Genomic DNA, 18,261 nt, shown 5'->3' on the forward strand with positions numbered 1-18,261 from the left:
CCTTACCTCATTACATATGGGAATAAGGGTCAGCTAATAATTATTTAAATGAATGATCAGTTACTTAGTTGCCTGTCCAGCTCAGTTGGTAGAGCACAAGGCTCATAATCCTTGTGGTCGAGGGATCGAGTCTCACGGTGGGCAATTCATAATTCAGATGTCTTCCACGGAAGTTGTTCTTAACCTGACATTAGAGGCCAGCCTACTATCCTACCTCCCCTTACCCTATTACATATGGGAGTAAGGGTCAGCTAATTTTTAATGATCAGTTGCTTGCTTTGGGTATACTCTATTTTGATGATTGTCTACTTATTTTAGGAATATAGCTGATTTAAAATTTTAATTAGTATAGATTAATTATAAGTTAATAATTTTTTAAGATTTTTTTTTAATTTATTGTAACACATATCTTATAGCATAAATGCTAAAATTTGGATTCTCTAAAAAAAAATAACGTTTTTATTTTACTAACGAAGTCATTCAATATATTTTAAAAAAATTAAAAATTAATTGATAACAATGTTAAGGACTTTTATAAAATTTGAATATGTAACCATTTAGTGCTCCTTCAACACAGGAAGGGAATGGTGATGATTCTTCGTCAAAGGGCGATGGAAACTTGCTCCTAATCATGAACTCTAATTACGTTGAGTTAGGTAATATATATTTAAAAGATTATAAACTAATTAGTTAAAGATTATCAATTTGTGGACAATGAATTAACGAATCAATTAATAAAATTAATGTAAAAACAATTTTATAGTATTCTTCAAAACACGTGTACGGTCACCCTCGCCATCATGAACAAAAACAAAGGATCGTCTTACTCGTGTATGACCATTATGAAGCAGACCAGTCAACAAATCCTTAAAATTCTACGTAAAAAACATGTTTAGAAACTCTTAAATATCACCCAATTTCCATCCTTAAGCACCATCAGTAATAAACTCTTGTTCTTTAGGATAAAATTTTCAAATTCAAATATGGCGACGATTGCATTGAGTGTCCTATTGTCATTTGCCCTGGTTCTCTCCGCACAATCCGTTGTGGCACAGGACGAAAAAATCACAGAAATGGTGAACGGCGAGTTAGGCCCGGCACAAGTTGGCTTGGAGGAAGCTTCAGTAGACACTGGTGAAATAATATCGTCTGATGAGTTAAAAAAGATTGGTTCAGAGATCAAAGAAGCGTTCAAAAATATGGGAGATGCCGTCAATGATGCACTTTCACCTGGACAGGGAGAGCAATTCATGCAAAGGTTTCTGGAAGGAGTCTCCACTGGTATGGAGGCTGAAGCTGGACAGGAGAGGGAATCATCAGAGGGTGGTGAAGAAAGTGCTCCTTCATCAGGGGAAGGAGAAGGAGGTGCTGATGGTCCTTCATCAGGAGATGATCAAGAAGCTTCTTCTTCATCAGGGGAAGGAGAAGGAGGTGTTGATGGTCCTTCATCAGGAGATAATCAAGAAGCTTCTTCTCCATCAGGTGAAGGGGAAGGAGGTGCTGATGGTCCTTCATCAGGAGATAATCAAGAAGCTTCTTCTTCATCAGGTGATGAAAAGGAAGCTTTTTCTCCATCAGGGGACGAAAAAGAAGCTTCTTCTCCATCTGAGGATGGCGATGCTCCTTCATCAGGGGATGGTAAATAAGCTTCTTCTTCATCAAGGGATGGCGGTGCTCCTTCATCAGGGGGTAGTGAAAAACCTGCATCTTAACCAAAGGAATGAAGGAAGGATGGTGAATAAATTGCTCCTAAACATGCACTTGCAATGCATGGGTATATGTAAAGGCTTTGAAATTTTCTTAAAACCATAATAAAACCATTAATCTATGTACAATTAATTTATATATTAAAATTCCTTCATAAAATGTTTTATATAATTTGATTTTCATGTTGCAGCTTTTATCAATGAACTTCTGAAAGTGGATGTTAAGTTATAAAAAAAAAGGTCCCAACAACACATTATAATTAAATTTATAATTTTTATATAAACTATTTGAAAAAATATTATCTCAAATTTAAAAGAAATTTAATGTAGTGGGAATATTTACAACATGTATGTTAAAAAATACCTACAATAAATTCATCATTTATAGTCTTCTTCTTAAAAACACGTTACGGTCACCGTCGTCATCATAAACAAAAACAAAGGGTAAACTTACACGTGTATGGCCATGATGAAGCAAACCAGTTAACAATCCCTTAAAATTCTACGTAAAAAACCTATTTAGAAACTCTTAAATATCACCCAATTTCCATCCTTAAACATCATCAGTAATAAACTCTTGTTCTTTGGAATCAATTTTTCAAGTGAAAAGATAGCAACGATTGCTTTGAGCGTCTTATTATCATTTGCCATGATTTTCTCATTGCAATCCGTTGCAGCACATGACGAAAAAATCACAGAAATGGTGAACGACGAGTTTGGCCCGGCACAAGTTAGCTTGGAGGAAGCTTCAATAGAGACTGGTGAAATAATTTCTTCTGATGAGTTACAAAAGATCGGTTCATAGATCAAAGAAGCGTTCCAAAATATAGGAGACGCCGTCAATGATGCACTTTCACCTGGACAGGGAGAGCAGTTCATGCAAAGTTTCCTGGAAGGAGTCTCCACTGGTATGGAAAGTGAAGCAGGAAAAGAAAGTACTGGTGAAGCTGATAAGGAGAAGGAATCATCAGAGGAAGGTAAAGAAGGTGCTCCTTCATCAGGGGAAGGGGAAGGAGGTGTTGCCTTGATGGTCCTTCATCGGGGGATGATAAAGAAGCTTCTTCTCCATCACTGGATGATAAAGAAGCTTCTTCTTCATTAGTGCACGGCGGTGCTCCTTTATCAAGGGATGATAAAGAAGCTTCTTCTTCATCAGAGGACGGCGGTGCTCCTTCATCAGGGGATAATAAAGAAACTTATTCTTCATCAGGGGACGACAGTACTCCTTCATCGGGAGATGGTGAAAATCTGCATCTTAAAGGATGGTGAATAACTTGCTCCTAAATATGGACTCTAATTGCATTGAGAAATGCACTTGCAATGCATGGATATATGTGAAGGCTTCATAAAGCCAAAATAAAACCATTAATTCAATATATTAAAATTCCTTCATAAAAGTTGTATATAATAAAAATCAAAACTAATTAGATTTTCATGTTGCAGGTTTTATCAACGAATTTATATTCCGTAAAGGAAATTCATAAAATTTCAGATAATTTAATGTCAAATGGATTTTTACAATAATCAAAATAAAAACGATAAATTTATACCAAAAATATCAAGATCTTACGAATTAAACGGGTCGAACAGTCCACATCATCATTGCATTTGTAACACTTCACGAATCTTTTTCTCCTTCAAATTTATTTTTCTTTTGTTTCTCTGGTTTATTATATTTTTAATCTTTTCTTCTTGACAACAACCAATAATAATAAAAGCATTAAATATGAGGAGTCCAAATAAACACACTAAATAAGGACCTAATAAAAAATATGCAACAATGAATCAATAAATCATATTGATTATTCAAATCTGTCATAACCAAAAATAAATCCAATCAATAATAGTAGTAATTTATTTTTTTTATAAAATCTATAACAAAAGTCTGAAATCCCACGTTAGGTGATAAAAGGCTTAAGGGTGTTTATATAATATTTCTGCTGGAATAATCAACAGTCCCAGAAGGGTGCATGCCACATGCATGCATGCATTTATCTTCACGCGCGCACCTCTTTAACTCGGCTACGGCTAAGCTTGACTGTAGTGCTATGTGGTAATTAGTTGTTTATGCTTTTGCATGCATGCATCTGCTTTTGCGATTGCGGATGGCTACTCAAACCTAGAAAATCATTGCCAAGAGACAACAAATAGAAACAACTTCTTGAAAGGCTTTTGTGTTGACCGACTTCAACATCCTCTAATTCTTTTTTTCTTTGCTGAAAAATTCTTCTCGCGCATACACGTAAAAACCATAGACGATATTACTCAAATCATCCTTCTCAAATCAACTTGTAAGTTAAATTATTGAAAACATGTATTAAATATTTTGTTTAAAAATTAAAAATCAAATTAAAATTAATCATTTCAATTAACATTTCGTATTAGTTAATGAATAATAATCAAATCATAATATAAATAACCAAAACGTAACTTTAACAAAAATACAGTACTTAAATTTGTAACATTTTTCAAAACGAACAAAAACAGAGGAAGTAAATGAAATTGGTTAAATAGAAAGAAAGAAGTGAGGTTCGATAACGTTGAGCTCTCTTACACGTGTATGGTCATTGGAAGGCAAACCAGTCAACAGGCCATCAAATTCTCCGCAAGAATCTCTTTTAAAACTTTTTAAATAACATTTTTACCCTAAATCGTCATTAGCAATAAATGGTTGTTCTTCTATATTAAGTTTATAGTAGAAGAAGAAGAAAAAAACAGTATGGCAAAGGTTGCTTTGATTGTCTTCTTCCCATTTGCTTTACTTCTCTCAATACAATCCGTGGTAGGACTCGACGAACAAATTAAAGACTTCATCAAAACTGAGTCGGGAGACGCTCCCGAGGAGGCGACTTCATCGTTGGGTGATGAAGAACTCTCACCTGATCAAATAATGAATATTGGTTCAGAGGTCAAAAAAGCCTTCCAAGATATAGAAAGCTCTCCCGGTCCGGACGATGAGGGTTCACCGACTACTGATGTAGCACTTACCCCTGAACAGGAAAATGAGTTTTACCTAGGTATTGGAATGGCAATCAAGGCATACTTGGTTCATCAGGCTGAGGCGAAGAAGACGGGCGAAGCCCTTTCCCCGGGACAGGAGAGGGAGTTTATGGAGAACTTTTTGAAGGGCTTCATCCAATACTTGGAAAAGGAGGCAGAGGAATCCAAAGAAGATAATGCTGATACTGTCAAAGAGGATGAACTCTCCCCCGATCAGGTAAAAAATATTGGTTTAGAGATTGAAAAGGCCTTTCAAAATACGAAAACTGTTGCCAGTCCGAACGAGAAGGCTTCGCCGGTTATTGATGTAGCACTTAGCCCCAAACAAGAGTCACTTTCCGCCGGACAGGAAAAGGAGTTGGAGAAAAACTTTTTGAAGGGCTTCACCTAATACCTAGAGAAAGAGGGAGGGGTCCCAAAAAAGATAATGTTGATACTATAAGTGAGAAGATTCGTCATAAGATGATGAAGCCCTTGCTCCTAAAAATACACTTTAATTGTATTGAGATTTATTTTCATAAAACTGTAGCATGGAATTGGTTCTTTTACCCCAATAGGATAACTCCATAATATGTTTTTTAATAAACCAACATAATTCACTAAATGGAATCGATGAACTTTAGTTCGAATCAAAGGATCCTTAATGGAAGATCAGCATATCCAACCTGAACTTTGTTTCTCTCAAAGAGATCTTGGAGTGCTTTAACAAATTGGCCATGAACTTCCTGGACCTGCGAAAAAAAGATATCGGTTCAATGCACATATGTGATTATATATACCAAGTGTTACTGCGTAACAACAACTGGACCTGTCTATGGATACGGTTCTATTCTACTTCTCGGGACATTTATATATGTTTCAGAGGATTTTAGTTTAACATAGAACTACAAAGTAGCCATCAAAATGTTGAATGGCAAGTTTTGTTTTCTCCTTTGACATGCTGAATCCTTGTTCCTTAGCATTACTCACTAATCAACAGGCCTTAAGCAGTTGCACCGGGTCGGAGGTTTCAGTCTCATTATGTCGATGGACTCTACAACAATGATAAATTCTAATGGAAACAAGAGACGAGTTACGATACCTCTTCAGCAGTAGGTTTAGGATTTTTCTTCAACTCAATAGGTTTACCCACCGCCACATGCATGGGACGCTGATAGGGCAAATGAGTTCTGCCAAAAGAAAAAGTTAATGCATTTCAAACAGCTGCAGATAAACCCATGGCACATCCCTGAGAAGATTTAGCCTTGTATACGGCTGCTTTTTAATCGATGAAAACATAAAACTTTTCTTGGTAGTGTCTTTTTCAACCCACAATTCCAGCTTTCGTACTATCATGAGGATGTTCAAGATACCATCAGTTTCCCTCAAGCTTAACTACCAAAGACATACAAAACCAAAGAAACTCTTTTTTTTTTAAACTAATTGTTTTTAATGGAAAAATATTTCTTAGGTTTTCATGAAGAATATCTTAAGTTGTTCCCAAATGTTTTCTAGATATCTTGAACTGCAAAAGCATCATCATCAAGGACTCGAATAATGAAAATATGTTATTGAGCGCTTTTTGAGTAAAAATCTACTAAATTAATGTTCAACAGAAGAACGGAATGTGTCCTAATCGAGCATGCAATAGAGATAAATTTTATGCATACCCAAAAATTCCCCAAAATAACATTGGAGTGAACTTGAGAGCTAGGGAAAGTTGAAAAAAGAGCTTTCCACCTGGTTTCCACCAGTCGTAGACATATGACTGAAGCACAAGTAAGAAGCAAGAAATTTCGTTAAGGTGATGTAGAATGTGGAAGTTGTAAGAAATGCAACGATAGAGAAGCTATAAGAACAACAACTGACAGGTTTTAGATGGTTCGATCAAGTAAGAAGCTATAAGAGTATAAGACAATTCAGTAGTTACAAGTTTATCCTATAGCACCTCGATTTTTAGACTAGAATGAGTATTTTCAGGAAGAATGCATACAATAAATGAAGAATGACATGTGTAAATGTTAAGATTGATCAATTATGAAGTTGCACAGATGTGGGGTCAGAGAAAGAAAATAGGAAAAGCATACATACCTGACCAAAACAAAAAGCAGGGACCAGTGGACACCCTGTTTCAATGGCTATGCGAACAAATCCTCTTCGTGTACTAAGGAAGGCAATCTGTAAGACAAGAGGCTGTCAAGTTGCCAACATGAATAGACAAAGAAAGAGAACAGGAAACAGAAAAGAACCCTTTATATGTTATCTACCAAAGAAAGTGGCAATCGTAACACGTTAATTTTTTTAAAGATAGATAACCATAATAAAACCAAATTAAAAATCTAATGATTATAATATAAATTTTAAAAGTTCAATAATCAAAATAAAAACAGTCTAACAATTCAGTAACCATTGATTTAATTTACTATTAGAAATCTATGTAACGTGAGTACTTACAATATGCATATACTATTTATAATATTTTGCTTCATTTCATCAATTACATTAAAAAAATAAATAAGAATTGACAGAGCGGATCATTCTACTATGCATGTTCTATGTATTGCAATATATTGAACATTCAAGATAGCTAAGCTAACAACAGATGCAAGAACAAAATACTTTCTTTCACACATCTTCAATTCATCCTTTACAGCCTATATATAGTTCGAGTATACAAGCAGTTACTCATTAGTTACAACTACTAACATACACTTCAACAACCTAACTAACTAACTAACACCTTAACTGCCTCAACTACATGAGCACGCCAGCAGCATCTATTAGCTGCATCTCAACCTCATAGGTGGAGACTACATGCATCACGTGCAAGCACATTCCAACATTCTTCCTACTTTCTCTCCTCCCCTTCTTTTTCAACACGTCTTCACACATAACTTTTCTCGAAATTCTTAAAAGGCATTTCGAGCTAGCGGCTTGGTCAGGCCATCAACAATCTGATGAGCAGCAGACACATAGTTAACTTGCATTTGTTTCGTTACAACCTTCTCTCGCACGAAATGGATGTCAAGATCAACATGCTTGGTGTGTGTATGATAGACAGTGTTTGCGCTCATAGCCACAGCGCTCGTGTTGTTACACCATATGATCGGTTCTTCCTTTTAGCACACACCAAGTTCTGCAAGCAACGCACTAACCCAAACCACGTCTGCTGCAGTGTCAGCCACGCTTTTGTATTCTGCCTCCATCGTAGAGCGTGAAACAGACTTTTGTTTCTTGGAGCTCCAAACTACCAAGTTGTTGCCAATAAAGACACCATTCCCGGACACCGACCTCCTATCATCGAGACTATCACCCCAATCTGCATCAGCAAAGGCATCAATTTTCACCCCAGCACCAGCAGCAGTGAAAACCATACCAAGGTTCATCGTGCCTACTAAGTAACGCAGAATCCGTTTTACTGCAACCATGTGTGACTGTCGTGGAGCATGCATATATTGGGCCACTTTATTTACACAAAATGCGATGTCCGGTCTTGTGTGGCAAACATAAAGCAATCCCCCAACGATGCTGCGATAGTAGTACGCATAAGGAATGAGTTCTCCTTCATCACTGTGTAATTTGGTAGCTGCAACCATGGGAGTTGGTGTAGGTGTGGCTTTTAACATGTCTGCTTTTTCCAGAAGTTCAGTGATAAACTTCTTCTGTGACAAGGCTAGATATTCATTTGTTCTTCTTACTTCGATGCCAAGAAAGTATGAAAGTTGTCCAAGATCCTTAAGTGAAAATCTATCACTCAATAGTCGAACAACTTCATCTATTTCATTAATCGAGTGACCTGTGATGATTATGTCATCAACATACACCAGTAGATAGACATAGTTCACACCCTTCTTTTTGATGAACAGTGAGATACCAGCTCGTGACTCTTGGAACCCAATGCACAGTAAATTGTCTCGAAGCTTGGTGTGCCAGCTTCTCGGCGCTTGTCTTAGGCCATAAAGTGCCTTCTTCAGTCGACAGACCAACTTGCTGCCATTAGGAGCAGTCTGTTCAAAGCCTGGTGGCTATTGCATGAAGACTACTTCTTGAAGCTCACTGTTCAAGAAGGCATTATTGACATCCACTTGTCGAAGTGCCCAACCGTTGGTTAATGCTAAAGAGATGATGACATTCAAGGTGGTGAACTTAACCACGGGGCTAAAAGTATCTCTGAAATCGTACCCAGGAATTTGTGAGAATCCCTTAGCAACTAGACGTACTTTGTAATGATGAATTGAGCCATCGGGGTTCTTGTTGAGCCTGAATAGCCACTTACAACCCACCACCTTTCTTCCTTCTGGTAACCTGATTAACTCCCAAGTCTCATTGCGTTGCAACGCATTATATTCTTCATATACAGCTGCCTTCCATTCTGGAATTTGAAATGCTTCACGTATTGTGCATGGAACATAATCCAGAACAGACCCAATGTAGGCTTTAGGTTTGTACACTCCACACTTGCTCCGAGTTAGCATGGAATGAGTATTTCCACGAGGTTCTATAAGTTGAGCGTTATACTCACTGACTTCATCATTAGCACCTTGATTTGCAGTGGATGCATTAGCAGGTTGACTGGCAGTATCATCGTTTTCTTCCAAACTGCCAGAGTGTTGTGCTGAACTGACTTCATGGTCATCGCTCCCAGTATTGGCATAAGTATCTATAAGCAGCTCATTGACATGCACAAGTTCAATATTTTCTTCCAAACCACGAGTACCAGCTGATGCTTGTCTGCCACCTGATGCATTTATGCTTGTACTTCTAGGTTGTTTACTGGATTCACATTGCTGAATCTTGAATTTGGTGACATCAGTGACTACCTCAAGGGACCGAGAATGTGTCGTATTCGAGCCTGCCATAGAGCTCCTGCTGAAATCACATGCAAAAGGAAACACGTCCTCATTAAACACCACGTGCCTAGAGACATATACACGTCCATCTTTAGCTAAGCATTGAAACCCTTTATGCTGCATGCTGTAACCCAGGAATGTGCACACTTGAGACCGAAATTCTAATTTGTGATGCAAGAATGGCCTTAGATGAGGAAAGCATCTGCAGCCAAATACTCTCAAGCCATTGTAATCTGGAGTCTTGCCATACAAAACCTCAAAAGGTGATTTATCATACAACATTCTTGATGGCAACCTGTTAATTAAGTGGATTGTAGTTTGAACAGCGTATGACCAGAACTTAATAGGCATTGATGCCTGAGCAAGTAGAACAAGAGACATCTCAACAATGTGCCTGTGTTTTCGTTCGACGACACCATTTTGTTCAGAAGTGTGTGGACATGTAAGTCTATGAGTCACACCTGACTTGTTTAGTTTGTCTGTAAACGGGCGAAACTCCCCTCCCCAATTGGTTTGAAGTGCTTTAACTACACTGTTGAACTGCATAGCAACTAGTTTTTGAAAGAGCTTGAATACTGTTACGGCTTTAGCCTTTGATTTTAGCAGGTACAACCATGTAAATCGTGTAGCAGCATCGACAAACGAAACATAGAACCGAAAGCCATTTGAAGACACGTGTGGAGGTCCCCATAGATCCGAGTAAACAAGTTGAAACGATTCTGTGTAAGTAGTACTAGATTGAGGAAAAGGAAGCTTGTGACTCTTACCCAAGTAACAAGCCACACAATTTTTATTGATATCAAGAAGAGCTTTTACATCCATTCGTTTACAAATTTTAACAAATGTGTCATAACCGGGATGTCCCAGCCTTCTATTCCAAGTTTCAGAAGTTTTGGAGGATGACATGGCAGTATGAGTTGTGGCTTCATCATTTCCTCTTATGGAGTTGGCAGCTTTGAAGGAGTATAGGCCACCACATTCTATACCACGCAATAACACAACCTTTGTGTCTTCATCTCTAACACAACTGGTATTAACATGGAATTCAAGAAACACGCGGTTATCCCTAGCAAGCTTGGAAACAGAAAGCATATTCTTAGTAATGATGGGAACATGTAGAATATCACTTAAAGATAAGGTGCGCGAAGAGGCTTGTAATTCAGCTTTGCCAACTTTACAAACAGTCAATGAATCCCCATTCCCAACTATTAGCTTACCATGATTATTGAAGTTTGAGTGTGAAGTAATCGAAACTGCATTAGGTGTAACGTGGTGGGTCGCACCTGAGTCAATCACCCACTGTTCTTAACCAGCAGCACTGGAATGTGCCTGGTTTTGCCCTGCACTTCTGTTACCATCATGATATGTATTGCCATGACTGCAGCAGCCACATGCATTACCACTGACTCCGTTGGCAGCATAATATGCTTTAGAGTTTTCAGACCCTGAGATATGGTCATCAAGTGTAATACCAGTAAACTCTTCATCAAAACTATGCCAGCATTGACTAACAAGGTGTCCATTTTTTCCACATATTTGGCACTTCACCTTGGGTCGAGTTCTGCCCCTGCCACGAGATCTCCCTCGAGAGTGGGTCGAGCTGTTGGCTCTATATTGTTGCTTCTCATGACTCTTGTTAGTATCAACATCTAGTTTCCCTTGTGTAAGATTGGCACTAACAGGTAGAGACTCAGGTTGATAATCGAAGCCCTCAATTTGTGTTTCAGCATAGAAGAGCATGGTGCAGATGCTGTCAAGTGATAATAAGTCAAGCATGGCAGATATGACTGCAATGAAAGGCTGGTACTCCCATGTAAGGCCTTTAACGATGCTAGCAACATGTTCAGATTCTGGAATTGGACTGCCACAAGAAGATAATGCATCAATGACTTCTTTTACCTTGGTAAGGTAGGTCCTCATGTTGTCTCCTCCCTTCTTGAGGGACTGCAGCTTGTAATGTAAACTCATTACAGCAGTAGTAGATCAGCTTGCAAAGAAATGTAGGACTTTATTCCACACATGCGCCGATGTTTCAGCACCAACAAACTGAGGAAGTAAGTGAGGACTTACAGTTGATAGTAACCAGGAAGCTAGCGCGCTATCTTGGGCCATAAATTTTTCATATTCTTCATTGATAATCGTGGTTCCCTCTTCGCCAGTCACAGTTTCTAGAGGGGCTAGCATTGATCATGTTAGCATCCGCTTAAGACGATGACTGCGCACGGTGAGAAGCACTTGCTGTTTCCAAAGTAAGAAGTTTGACTCATCAAGAATCACGTTTACCCTTTTGTTGGTGAAATCTTTGGTGTTTCGGGTTGAAAACTCCATTGAAGTAGCTGTGGATGAGGCACTTTGATCCATAGCAGCACGAGCAGCGGAAACAGCCCCTAGGATACGGTAACGAATGATACCATATTGAACATTCAAGATAGCTAAGCTAAAAACAGATGCAAGAACATAATACTTTCTTTCACACATCTTCAATTCATCCTTTACAGCCTATATATAGTTCAAGTATACAAGCAGTTACTCATTAGTTACAACTACTAACAGACACTTCAATAGCCTAACTGACTAACACCTTAACTGCCTCAACTACACGAGCACAGCCATCAGCATCTATTAGCTGCATCTCAGCCTCATGGGTGGAGACTACATGCATCACGTGCAAGCACATTCCAACACACAATAGCAATGCTGCTCTATGGCAGTCTGTAATTCCCCAACAACGCCTCTTAGATTTCTTTACTCTTGATGCTAATGACTAGCTTCTTATGAATCTTGAATCTAATAGGATATTTGTTGGCACAAATATTCCCTGAAAAATTATTTTCTCTTCTATAACTTAACAGGTTTGGAAGCGAAGGAACTCCATCATCTTTGCTAGCGTGAACCTCTCTAATGGCCAATTAATTTGTCTAAGTAAGAATTGGTCTCAATATTTCATCACAGTACATTCTCTTTCAATCGGTGCCGACTTTTCCTCTCCTGAGCTAGTCCAACTACGACATGCGCCTGCTGGTTGGTGTACCCTCAACACTGACGGTGCAGTTTATAATATTTCTTCTTTTGGTTCGACAAGTAGTCTCATTCGAAATTATTATAGAGATTAGATTGTTGGATTAAATAAACCGGTCGAGATTTCGTCTCCTTTGCAAAATGAACTTTGGGGCATTTTTGAAGGACTTCAACTAGCGTGGTCCCATAGAACTGAGCGTCCTCAATGCCAAATGGATTGTGTGCGGAAGCTTTTAAACTAATGTCTTCACCAACGGCAAACTCCAGCCCCATATCACTTGTTCGTTATATTGCAAGCCTCATTTTTAAACCACAGATACTTTACTTTCTTCTCATTCGTCGTGAAGCTAATGTTGTTGTTGATTCTCTTGCCAAATCCACTATTAATACTGATGGTCAATCATGCATATATTTAAAAGCCCCTATGAGATCGTTTGTCATCTCACTCGTAACCTTCATGGGTCCTGTTTTTGTTCGCAATTAATATTGGTCTTCAATCTTACTATAAATAAATAAATAAATAATTAAATAATTAAGATAAACTATAATTTTAATATCTCAACTTTGTTTTAATACTTAAATTTTATTTTTTAAAAATATTATACTTAAATTTTAGTTTATATTTTAATTTAATATTTCATTGTTAAAAACTTAATAACAACAATAACATAGAGTTTACAGTTCGAGACACGTGGAATATTGGAAAGGGACAATAATTTAGTTTATATTACGTTGAGTTCTATCTCACCCCTACTACACGTGTATGGCCATAAAGAAGCAGAGCAGTCAACATCCCCATGAATTCGACGCAAATAACTCGGATGAAAGTCTATAAATTGGAGCCAATCTTCATCCTCAACCACCATCAACAATAAAACCTTAAGTCCTTTGCATTAAGCTTTAAGAAAAACAAAGAAAATGACGAAGGCTTTGATTGTCGTATTGTCATTTGCCCTCATCCTCTCAACACAATCCATTGTAGGGCATGGTAAGCAAATCAAAGACTTCGTCAGAATCGAGTTAGGCTCCGAAGGAGACATTGCCAGTGAGATAACTTCGTCATCTGATGGAGAACTTTCTCTCGCTCAGGCAGAAAAGATCAGCGAGGAGATCGAAAAAACCTTCAAACGGAGGGGAAAAGCCGCCGCGCCGACCCAGGAGGCCGTTGCATCATCGGATTCCGATCAGGATGAGAAAGAAGATGCGGCATCCATTGCTGAGGCTATTGCAAGTCAGGTGGAAGCCAACAAGATAATTGAAGCTCTTTCCCCTGGACCGGAGTAGTGCAGCTGAGGAGGATAATGGCGGTACGATGGAGGAGGGGGATTTTCCAAGAGATGATGATGAACTTATTCCTAAATATGTACTCTCATTGTATTAAGTGATACACGTCTATGTTTATATATAATAAAGATTCTTGAAATCTCTTGCTTAAGTTTTTTTTTTTTAATTATTTGAATGGGCACAATCTTCATACGAGTTGATGATAAAAAATTAATAAATTAGTTTTCTTTAGATATAATATATATTTTATTCAAAAATAATAATAAATTTAGGATCTGTATTTTATTGGAAAAATTTTGGCAACGTAGAGTGCGTTAAATTTTCTTTTTAAATAGAGTGTTTGTTATGGCATTTATTTAAAATCATCTAAAATACACTACGCTTTCATTTGCAGTCTGATGCAGGGGGGAAAGAGCGTGGTGCAGACAGTTTGCTTGAGGACAAAGGGATGAACCAAAGGCTCACTGGGCGTCTGCTTTATCCCACACACACTAGGCCAGATATTTCATTTGCAGTACAACACTTGGGTCAGTTTATGCATGAGGCAAAAAAATCACATTTTGAGGCTGCAATGAAGGTAGTCAGGTACATCAAAGGGAGCCCAAGTCAAGGCATTTTGTTAAAACCACTTGTGATAGACAGTTGCGTGCATTTTGCGATGCTGATTGGGCAACTTGTCCCTTGACCAGGAATTCTATTAGTGGATTTTGTGTGAAGCTTGGTGATTAATTGATTTCGTGGAAATTGAAAAAAAAAAAAACAACTCTAGCGAGGTCTACATCTAAAGCAGAATACCGAAGTATGGCTGCTGTGACTGCTGAAATAGTATGGTTGCAAGGGCTGCTTGCAGAACTTGAAATCAAGGAATCTGGGCCTGCAAAGCTGTACAGTGACAGTAAAGCAGCCTTGCAGATTGCTGCTAATTCGGTCTTCTATGAACGTACTAAACATATTGAGATAGATTGTCGCTTCATTAGGGAGAGGATTCGTGCAGGGCAGATAGTTGCTGAGCATGTACCAACGGTTGATCAGCAAGCAGACACCCTAACAAAAGCTTTGGGAGCTCGGCAGTATCACTAAACATTGTATTCTGTAGTTGGAATAATTTATGATGTGCATATTTTCACGTGCTCTCTACAACATTAGTATAGAGTGAATACGAAATAGATTGCTTAAGCCTTCTTGAGATGTATGCAATGGTGCAGTCAAAGAGCTAAAAGTTTATTTGTAGCTTTATATCCATACACAACTGATAATGTAAGAAAAACACCAAGATAATAAGGAATTGTTATTGCACCAACTAGTAAGAAATTATAAAAGAAAATCTAAAAATAAGTTGATTTTCGGAACCATTTTGTAATGATTTGATTATGTTAAGTCTTTGAAAAGCTCGTCACTTGGTTAGAATTACCATCGGTCGTTTACAGCCAAATACCTTCAAACTTAATTTGTAATTGATATTAAAATCTAATCCCTAAACCCTAACCCAACTATAATTGCTAGTGAATAAGACAATAGAGGAGATTAGCAAATAAACAAACATGATACATGAAAAATACCCGACTTTGGCAAAGTTCAAATCAAAGAATCTTTAATGGAAGATCAGCATATCCCACCCGAGCTTTGTGTCTCTCAAATAGATCTTGAAGAGCTTTAACAAATTGGTCATGTACTTCAAGAACCTGAGAATCAGATTAACTAATTCATATGCTATTTAACCCAGAAAATAGTAAATTCTACCAATGAAGCATTATAAGAAAATACCTCTTCCTTAGTAGGTTGCGGGTTTTTTGTCAAGTAAATAGGTTTCCCTACCACTATATGCATCGGATGTTGATATGGTATCGGAGTTCTGCAAATTAAACAAAAGTTGGAGATAAAATGTGCAGTCCAATATACAGTATGATATATATAATTATATGTATAAAAACGCGGAGAATAATATAGATTCGAGTGCGTTTAAACACACGATAACTTTCGATTTATGGGTAAGAAAAAGGAATAGGATTGGTTCCATATTAAGCATAAAAGATAAAGTTTAGTGCCATACACGAAAACTCCCCAAAACAGCATGGGGACGAATTTGATAGCTCTTGAAAGTTGCAGGATGAACTTGCCACCTGGTTTCCACCACTGGTACGCATTTGACTGGTGTAGAAGTAAGAAAGACGCAAGGGAATTAGATTCAAGTGGTGTAGAATATTGTTGAAGTTGTTTGATATATGATAATAACAATAATAAGCTAAAATGCATGAATAAATGAGGAATTAACACTATTACTTACCTGACCAAAGGCGAAAACTGGAACCAGTGGACACCCTGTTTCCATCGCTATCCGAACAAATCCTCTTCTTGCCTTAAGGAATGCAATCTGTATATCCAGAAATAAACGAAGAATTATTATGTTGCCAACATAAACAGAGAAAGAAGAAGAAGACCGAGATCAAAAAAGAAAACCCATTGTAAGTTTTGGGTGTTGGAGAAAACTGGGTATGGCAAACATGTTCTGTCAGAAGGGATTAAAACAACCTGAGCAAAGAAGTAAAAAACAAGAACAGAGTCATAGAAGAATGAACCTCAGAGCCATGTTCCATGTTGAATGTCTCTTGAACACCACCAGGCACTACAATACAACTATAACCAGCTTCCAAAAGAGAACAAAAGCTCTTCCTTGTGGCTGCTGAAGCACCTAACCATGTCCAAATATGCCTCAAAAATGGAGCGTAGAATACCTAGAGTCATTCATGCATACCAACCAAATTATGGCTAAAAAGAAAACAGAGTAGTAGGGTGTGGATTACATAGTACTAAATTGCGGCCGCAACACGGCCACATCCTATCGTTTTCCAATATCACTGCGACACCACAATCACATACACAATTCAAAAATATAATTACTTTTAAGAAACAAATCAGGTCTTAACGTCTGCAACATCAACAAAGGCCACAACAATTTAGTACTATAGTGTGGAATGTGAAGGATATTAGAGTTTGAGGGTGAAATTGGGCTTACAGCGCTGGAGGCAAGGCATTTCAGTTTGGGGAGAGGCATGAAACCTGTAAGCTCGGCCAGCGTTACAACTCCGATTGGTAACACCGAATGTGGCTCGTAGCCAAAAACTGCAGAGCATTCACAAGCTAACATCTATTATTTTCTAAACAATAGATGCTTCATTTAACTACTTGTTAGTTTGTTTGTTTAACATTTACAAGCATTTTCCTGAGCATTTTAAAGTAAAGATTAAAAGAAAGAATGAAAGAAATAGACCGTAGGCACGATCAGGATGGAAGTCATTGATATCCTCAACGTGGAGAGTGGTGGGAAAATAACTTGACATATGCCAACATATATACCTGTTCATTCAGTTCATCATCGATTGTTAATCTCAAAATTAATATGAACAAAAACAAAGAACACATAACTAGAGAAAAGATCAGAGCAATGGTAATGGGACCTGGCCAATCTCCGTCCAAATTTACTGTTTTGATCGATAGGAAGAACCATGAAAAACAAAAACACTCCAACTACCCTGTGAATACCGATACAAATAAGACATGAGTTTCCGTTTTCCATGAAAAACATAGTGATACTTGGAAAGAGTAAGGAAAGAGGACGAACAAAAGGAATTTGGAGAAAGGAAGGAAGAAAAGGGAGACACAGAAGACGAAGAAGTTGAAATGCATAGATCCAATCCACAACGCACAAGCTAATACACCGTGCAAAATGTTGGACGGGAATTCATTTCTTCCATTAAATTCCCGATATCCAGATCCAGGCACGTACGCCTTCCTCTCCTCCCTTTCTTCCACCATCGAACCGCCGCCTCTGACCTAATCACCGCCGCTTTCAACTCCGCAATCCCTCCCGAATTTGGTTAACAACAACTATCACAAATCATTCGGCCCAATTCTAACCTTTTTATAGGCCCCCGTCGTCTGGTCTCTTGTCAGCAGTGGTCGGCGGGTTCTCAAATATGAACTGAAGAAAAATGTGCAGCATTCTACTAACGTTCCACGAACAATCTATTTCAAATCGTATGTCTTTTTAGGTCTAATGTTTAGCATAAATTACTTTTTCGATCAATCAATTTTGACTATATTTTTGTTTTAATAACTGAAATTTGTTTTTTCAATTTTTTCACTTTAACTTTGAAATTGTTTCTATTTTTATTACTCAACTATTATATTAATAACAACATTATCAAAATTTTGGTCATGTTACATGTAATACATAAAAAAAATATTATTAAAATTAATTATTATAAAATATAGATAAAATAACAATTTAAATAAATTTAAAGTCAAACCTCAATAACCATCAATCAATTGGCTTAGTAGCAGAGCCGACCCTAGGCGGGGGTGGCCCTGGGCCGGGGCAGAAGGGGCACCCGCCCAGGGCCCATAAAAGTTTTATACTATATTTT

The 18,261-nt window shown here is 37.8% G+C and overlaps 2 protein-coding genes across 4 annotated transcripts; one reads left to right on the forward strand and one right to left on the reverse strand.

The window, feature by feature from the left end:
- Window positions 1-983: 983 nt before the first annotated feature.
- Window positions 984-2,975, forward strand: LOC120140971 (keratin, type I cytoskeletal 9-like). The gene is made up of 4 exons (XM_039155943.1): window positions 984-1,638; window positions 2,384-2,467; window positions 2,537-2,722; window positions 2,764-2,975. The coding sequence occupies exons 1-4, from the start codon at window positions 984-986 to the stop codon at window positions 2,973-2,975; spliced, it is 1,137 nt and encodes a 378-aa protein (XP_039011874.1).
- A 2,360-nt stretch (window positions 2,976-5,335) lies between these two features.
- Window positions 5,336-17,729, reverse strand: LOC120140880 (diacylglycerol O-acyltransferase 2D-like). Of its 3 annotated transcripts, none has more exons than XM_039155877.1 (9): window positions 17,457-17,721; window positions 17,293-17,367; window positions 17,106-17,191; window positions 16,851-16,957; window positions 16,414-16,569; window positions 6,777-6,863; window positions 6,356-6,453; window positions 5,788-5,875; window positions 5,336-5,437 (listed from the first exon to the last, which is right to left on the reverse strand). In XM_039155877.1, the coding sequence occupies exons 1-9, from the start codon at window positions 17,648-17,650 to the stop codon at window positions 5,336-5,338; spliced, it is 993 nt and encodes a 330-aa protein (XP_039011808.1). In that variant the 5' UTR covers window positions 17,651-17,721. The 3 variants fall into 3 exon arrangements, with proteins under 3 accessions (XP_039011808.1, XP_039011809.1, XP_039011806.1); XM_039155878.1 differs by having other exon boundaries at window positions 5,384-5,437; window positions 5,788-5,909; window positions 17,457-17,729; XM_039155875.1 differs by lacking the exons at window positions 5,336-5,437; window positions 5,788-5,875; window positions 6,356-6,453; window positions 6,777-6,863 and adding exons at window positions 15,348-15,519; window positions 15,602-15,689; window positions 15,888-15,985; window positions 16,122-16,208 and having other exon boundaries at window positions 17,457-17,718.
- Window positions 17,730-18,261: the final 532 nt, after the last annotated feature.

This window comes from Hibiscus syriacus, unplaced genomic scaffold (assembly GCF_006381635.1).
Source record: "Hibiscus syriacus cultivar Baekdansim isolate YM2019G1 unplaced genomic scaffold, ASM638163v2 tig00110788_pilon, whole genome shotgun sequence".
NCBI lineage: Eukaryota > Viridiplantae > Streptophyta > Magnoliopsida > Malvales > Malvaceae > Hibiscus > Hibiscus syriacus.

Coding starts and splice junctions, on each gene's coding strand:
- LOC120140971 (XM_039155943.1), top strand. CDS start 984: ATGGCGACGATTGCATTGAGTGTCCTATTGTCATTTGCCCTGGTTCTC. Junction 1,639..2,383: donor TGCTCCTTCATCAGGGGATG/GTAAATAAGCTT, acceptor AATCCGTTGCAG/CACATGACGAAAAAATCACA. Junction 2,723..2,763: donor ATCAGGGGAAGGGGAAGGAG/GTGTTGCCTTGA, acceptor ATGATAAAGAAG/CTTCTTCTCCATCACTGGAT.
- LOC120140880 (XM_039155877.1), bottom strand. CDS start 17,650: ATGGTGGAAGAAAGGGAGGAGAGGAAGGCGTACGTGCCTGGATCTGGA. Junction 17,368..17,456: donor CCTTTCTCCAAATTCCTTTT/GTTCGTCCTCTT, acceptor CGGTATTCACAG/GGTAGTTGGAGTGTTTTTGT. Junction 6,454..6,776: donor CTGCTTTTTGTTTTGGTCAG/GTATGTATGCTT, acceptor CTTGTGCTTCAG/TCATATGTCTACGACTGGTG.